General features: G+C 34.3%; 1 protein-coding gene across 1 annotated transcript in view; it reads left to right on the top strand.

Moving 5' to 3' along the window:
• The window catches only part of LOC110451537 (DNA (cytosine-5)-methyltransferase 1-like), a gene marked incomplete in the record, with an annotated part of 46,817 nt that overhangs the window by 17,278 nt on the left and 22,363 nt on the right, over positions 1-7,176 (top strand). Inside the window, 3 exon segments of the mRNA XM_021499619.1 lie at positions 588-680; positions 944-1,095; positions 1,330-1,511. Of these exon segments, the coding sequence (XP_021355294.1) occupies positions 588-680; positions 944-1,095; positions 1,330-1,511 (427 nt within the window).

Here is a 7,176-nt window from a genome sequence, read left to right as displayed (position 1 = left end):
GTATACACATAATGGTAAGTCGGGGTAAGTTTGTACAGTATACACATAATGGTAAGTCGGGGTAAGTTTGTACAGTATACACATAATGGTAAGTCGGGGTAAGTTTGTACAGTATACACATAATGGTAAGTCGGGGTAAGTTTGTACAGTATACACATACTGGTAAGTCAGGGTAAGTTTGTACAGTTTACACATAATGGTAAGTTTGTACAATTAACACATAATGGTAAGTCGGGGTAAGTTTGCTGATGTTGGTGCATATAGAGAAGTCATGAGAAATAAATGTGGCTTCTATGGGTAGACAACTACAAAGAATAGACTAGTTTTATGGATGGTTACTACTTACAGCAGATTTATTCTATTTCATTGCCTAGTTTGGATAAATCTATTGTTGTTGGTCCCAGTTTGAAAACTTCACCTCCATGGGGTAGATATTTTACTGTAATAGATCTTAGGATTTCCTATGCTGTTATCATTATGTCTATAACATGTTCTAAAGTAAATATATACATTCCTCAAATGTACTCCTTTTAAACTGCCATGAAACTCACTTGGTCTTGATGCTGCTCTGTCAACTCCATTTACAGGTGGTGTGCCTTGTAGAAACATGGGCCCGATCAACGAGTGGTGGACGGCAGGCTTTGATGGTGGAGAGAATGCACTCATTGGGTTTAGTACAGGTGATATAATTGTACTTTTCCCGGACTAATCTGAATAGACATTTTTTTAATGTTTAGACCTGAAGTATATTAGTTCTTTGTCATATCACTTAAAATTAAAAATAGAGCAACATAAGGCAGATGAAGTTTGATACAGTTTTATATATTTTAAAAAATAGCCGTAGAATGCTTTTTCTGTGAAAAGAAGGATGAGGTTAAGTGACCCTGTTGTTATTGTGCCCCAATTTATACAGAGTAGATAAAGATCATGTTTCTGTCCCCAGCCTACGCCGAGTACATCCTGATGGGCGCCAGTGAAGCATACAAACCGTTCATGGCCACCATGAGAGAGAAGATTCACATTGGCAAGGTGCTCATTGAGTTTCTACAACGCCACCAGGACGCTACATATGAGGATCTTCTCAACAAAATAGAGGTAAGTCTGGGGGCTGAGGGCCTCTGGTGTACATTTATTTAAAGTATGGTTAAATAAGATTTTGAACAGATAAGACAGCAAGAATTAGATATGATTCTCTCTGTTAATACTGTGTATGTTTTATATTAGAGTGTACTCATCCAAACCCTAACATTTCAACATTGAGCATTTCCATACTTACAATACAATATTTTGTGATGAAAGTTGTTTATACGTAACCTTTGGCTGTTGTAGACGACAGTTCCCCCAACTGGTTTGTTGAGTCTGACGGAGGACTCTCTGCTGCGACACGCCCAGTTTGTTGTAGACCAGGTCCAGAGCTACGATGAGGCTGCTGATGGGGATGAAGGCCTACTTATTACCACTCCCTGTATGAGGGGACTCATCAAGCTGGCCGGAGTCACCCTGGGTAAACGGTAACCATTCGTATAGCAATATCACAGTGGTTCATGTGGTTTGGTTTGTAGAAACAAAACAAAGAAATTTGCTGACAGATATAACCAAATGCATGAAGTCAGTTATCCCTGTCAGTCTTTTGACCTAATGATAAGGCCAAAGAGTCCATGCAAGACTGCTTAGTGAGTTCATTATATACTGGCAAGTTTAGTAGTTTATTATAAGGTTGTAGGTATACAAGCTCTTACATTCATGTCCTTGACAAATCCATCCCTCAACAGACTTCATTTCCTACACTGATTGTTATGAGACTTTGTATATGTGTTCACAAACCTCATCTCTTGTACAGGGTTCCATTTTAACTGGAATTTTTATCATTTCACACACCTGTTCACAAATATCACCTCTTTTATGAGGTTGCATTTCACCTTCTGGGCTCAAAAACCATTACTACAGTATAGAATTATAGCCTACATTGCTTACTGACATACATTTTTGGTTGGTGATGAAGGTTCACTTTCCTGTTAACAAATCCTTTAAATATAAAGGTTTTCCTGAGTTATGCAGTGCCTTGATCGATCGCAAGGTCAGTTGATAGATTTCAAAGTCACTTATTTGATTACAAGCCAGTTGTTGGATTACAAGATCAATAGCGAATGGTTTGGTTATATAGGCAGTACATATGTTTGGTTATATAGGCAGTACATATGTTTGGTTATATAGGCAGTACATATGTTTGGTTATATAGGCAGTACATATGTTTGGTTATATAGGCAGTACATATGTTTGGTTATATAGGCAGTACATATGTTTGGTTATATAGGCAGTACATATGTTTGGTTATATAGGCAGTACATATGTTTGGTTATATAGGCAGTACATATGTTTGGTTATATAGGCAGTACATATGTTTGGTTATATAGGCAGTACATATGTTTGGTTATATAGGCAGTACATATGTTTGGTTATATAGGCAGTACATATGTTTGGTTATATAGGCAGTACATATGTTTGGTTATATAGGCAGTACATATGTTTGGTTATATAGGCAGTACATATGTTTGGTTATATAGGCAGTACATATGTTTGGTTATATAGGCAGTACATATGTTTGGTTATATAGGCAGTACATATGTTTGGTTATATAGGCAGTACATATGTTTGGTTATATAGGCAGTACATATGTTTGGTTATATAGGCAGTACATATGTTTGGTTATATAGGCAGTACATATGTTTGGTTATATAGGCAGTACATATGTTTGGTTATATAGGCAGTACATATGTTTGGTTATATAGGCAGTACATATGTTTGGTTATATAGGCAGTACATATGTTTGGTTATATAGGCAGTACATATGTTTGGTTATATAGGCAGTACATATGTTTGGTTATATAGGCAGTACATATGTTTGGTTATATAGGCAGTACATATGTTTGGTTATATAGGCAGTACATATGTTTGGTTATATAGGCAGTACATATGTTTGGTTATATAGGCAGTACATATGTTTGGTTATATAGGCAGTACATATGTTTGGTTATATAGGCAGTACATATGTTTGGTTATATAGGCAGTACATATGTTTGGTTATATAGGCAGTACATATGTTTGGTTATATAGGCAGTACATATGTTTGGTTATATAGGCAGTACATATGTTTGGTTATATAGGCAGTACATATGTTTGGTTATATAGGCAGTACATATGTTTGGTTATATAGGCAGTACATATGTTTGGTTATATAGGCAGTACATATGTTTGGTTATATAGGCAGTACATATGTTTGGTTATATAGGCAGTACATATGTTTGGTTATATAGGCAGTACATATGTTTGGTTATATAGGCAGTACATATGTTTGGTTATATAGGCAGTACATATGTTTGGTTATATAGGCAGTACATATGTTTGGTTATATAGGCAGTACATATGTTTGGTTATATAGGCAGTACATATGTTTGGTTATATAGGCAGTACATATGTTTGGTTATATAGGCAGTACATATGTTTGGTTATATAGGCAGTACATATGTTTGGTTATATAGGCAGTACATATGTTTGGTTATATAGGCAGTACATATGTTTGGTTATATAGGCAGTACATATGTTTGGTTATATAGGCAGTACATATGTTTGGTTATATAGGCAGTACATATGTTTGGTTATATAGGCAGTACATATGTTTGGTTATATAGGCAGTACATATGTTTGGTTATATAGGCAGTACATATGTTTGGTTATATAGGCAGTACATATGTTTGGTTATATAGGCAGTACATATGTTTGGTTATATAGGCAGTACATATGTTTGGTTATATAGGCAGTACATATGTTTGGTTATATAGGCAGTACATATGTTTGGTTATATAGGCAGTACATATGTTTGGTTATATAGGCAGTACATATGTTTGGTTATATAGGCAGTACATATGTTTGGTTATATAGGCAGTACATATGTTTGGTTATATAGGCAGTACATATGTTTGGTTATATAGGCAGTACATATGTTTGGTTATATAGGCAGTACATATGTTTGGTTATATAGGCAGTACATATGTTTGGTTATATAGGCAGTACATATGTTTGGTTATATAGGCAGTACATATGTTTGGTTATATAGGCAGTACATATGTTTGGTTATATAGGCAGTACATATGTTTGGTTATATAGGCAGTACATATGTTTGGTTATATAGGCAGTACATATGTTTGGTTATATAGGCAGTACATATGTTTGGTTATATAGGCAGTACATATGTTTGGTTATATAGGCAGTACATATGTTTGGTTATATAGGCAGTACATATGTTTGGTTATATAGGCAGTACATATGTTTGGTTATATAGGCAGTACATATGTTTGGTTATATAGGCAGTACATATGTTTGGTTATATAGGCAGTACATATGTTTGGTTATATAGGCAGTACATATGTTTGGTTATATAGGCAGTACATATGTTTGGTTATATAGGCAGTACATATGTTTGGTTATATAGGCAGTACATATGTTTGGTTATATAGGCAGTACATATGTTTGGTTATATAGGCAGTACATATGTTTGGTTATATAGGCAGTACATATGTTTGGTTATATAGGCAGTACATATGTTTGGTTATATAGGCAGTACATATGTTTGGTTATATAGGCAGTACATATGTTTGGTTATATAGGCAGTACATATGTTTGGTTATATAGGCAGTACATATGTTTGGTTATATAGGCAGTACATATGTTTGGTTATATAGGCAGTACATATGTTTGGTTATATAGGCAGTACATATGTTTGGTTATATAGGCAGTACATATGTTTGGTTATATAGGCAGTACATATGTTTGGTTATATAGGCAGTACATATGTTTGGTTATATAGGCAGTACATATGTTTGGTTATATAGGCAGTACATATGTTTGGTTATATAGGCAGTACATATGTTTGGTTATATAGGCAGTACATATGTTTGGTTATATAGGCAGTACATATGTTTGGTTATATAGGCAGTACATATGTTTGGTTATATAGGCAGTACATATGTTTGGTTATATAGGCAGTACATATGTTTGGTTATATAGGCAGTACATATGTTTGGTTATATAGGCAGTACATATGTTTGGTTATATAGGCAGTACATATGTTTGGTTATATAGGCAGTACATATGTTTGGTTATATAGGCAGTACATATGTTTGGTTATATAGGCAGTACATATGTTTGGTTATATAGGCAGTACATATGTTTGGTTATATAGGCAGTACATATGTTTGGTTATATAGGCAGTACATATGTTTGGTTATATAGGCAGTACATATGTTTGGTTATATAGGCAGTACATATGTTTGGTTATATAGGCAGTACATATGTTTGGTTATATAGGCAGTACATATGTTTGGTTATATAGGCAGTACATATGTTTGGTTATATAGGCAGTACATATGTTTGGTTATATAGGCAGTACATATGTTTGGTTATATAGGCAGTACATATGTTTGGTTATATAGGCAGTACATATGTTTGGTTATATAGGCAGTACATATGTTTGGTTATATAGGCAGTACATATGTTTGGTTATATAGGCAGTACATATGTTTGGTTATATAGGCAGTACATATGTTTGGTTATATAGGCAGTACATATGTTTGGTTATATAGGCAGTACATATGTTTGGTTATATAGGCAGTACATATGTTTGGTTATATAGGCAGTACATATGTTTGGTTATATAGGCAGTACATATGTTTGGTTATATAGGCAGTACATATGTTTGGTTATATAGGCAGTACATATGTTTGGTTATATAGGCAGTACATATGTTTGGTTATATAGGCAGTACATATGTTTGGTTATATAGGCAGTACATATGTTTGGTTATATAGGCAGTACATATGTTTGGTTATATAGGCAGTACATATGTTTGGTTATATAGGCAGTACATATGTTTGGTTATATAGGCAGTACATATGTTTGGTTATATAGGCAGTACATATGTTTGGTTATATAGGCAGTACATATGTTTGGTTATATAGGCAGTACATATGTTTGGTTATATAGGCAGTACATATGTTTGGTTATATAGGCAGTACATATGTTTGGTTATATAGGCAGTACATATGTTTGGTTATATAGGCAGTACATATGTTTGGTTATATAGGCAGTACATATGTTTGGTTATATAGGCAGTACATATGTTTGGTTATATAGGCAGTACATATGTTTGGTTATATAGGCAGTACATATGTTTGGTTATATAGGCAGTACATATGTTTGGTTATATAGGCAGTACATATGTTTGGTTATATAGGCAGTACATATGTTTGGTTATATAGGCAGTACATATGTTTGGTTATATAGGCAGTACATATGTTTGGTTATATAGGCAGTACATATGTTTGGTTATATAGGCAGTACATATGTTTGGTTATATAGGCAGTACATATGTTTGGTTNATTTCAGACATGATCAGAAGTATAGCCTTGTATTGTGATTCTGTGTTTGTGGTAAGGCACATGGCTTACTTACTCCAACAATGTTAGAGGTTTTACACGGCGAAAAACTTTTGACAGGTGCCGCGTAACCTCTAACTGCCCATAGCTGATTTTCCCGATGCTGACTATCACATTTTCAAAGTTCGGATTAAGAAAGAGTATATCGTGTTTACATACATTTAAATAGTCAAAAGGGTCCAATAAATATTCTTTTCCATAAATCCATGATTATATGAGAAAAAATTCATGTCAAAGACATAAATAATGAGTTTTTCCTCATTCAAAGCGAAGCAGACAGCTTTTGCCATGATTTTTCCGGTTAATACAAAAATGGATTACATGTAATGTTTCACAAGCGGAATACAAACAAACTCCGTATCATTTCGTTCCGTTTGAAATCCCCCCTGATATTTTGTATTAATCCAGAAGCCATGTTTTAAATGTAGGTCAGAGATGTGCTACAACGACATGGACATGTATTTTGAGTGTTCTATTCCGTAATATACTATATATTTGTGTCTGTGACATATATATGAGATCTATATTATATAAACCGTGAGTAGACATCGTTGTCATGAACTGTTAACCACTTATGTGAGTTTTTCAAGCCGATTTTGTTCCGCCCGGATTTCGGGCGGAAACTGCATCAAAGAATTAGTGCTTCGGAAATGAGAGGTCGCAGTCGGCAAAATCATATCCGATT

This window comes from Mizuhopecten yessoensis, unplaced genomic scaffold, assembly GCF_002113885.1.
Source record: "Mizuhopecten yessoensis strain PY_sf001 unplaced genomic scaffold, ASM211388v2 scaffold651, whole genome shotgun sequence".
Lineage (NCBI taxonomy): Eukaryota > Metazoa > Mollusca > Bivalvia > Pectinida > Pectinidae > Mizuhopecten > Mizuhopecten yessoensis.
This window is presented reverse-complemented; position numbering and strand designations above follow the sequence as displayed.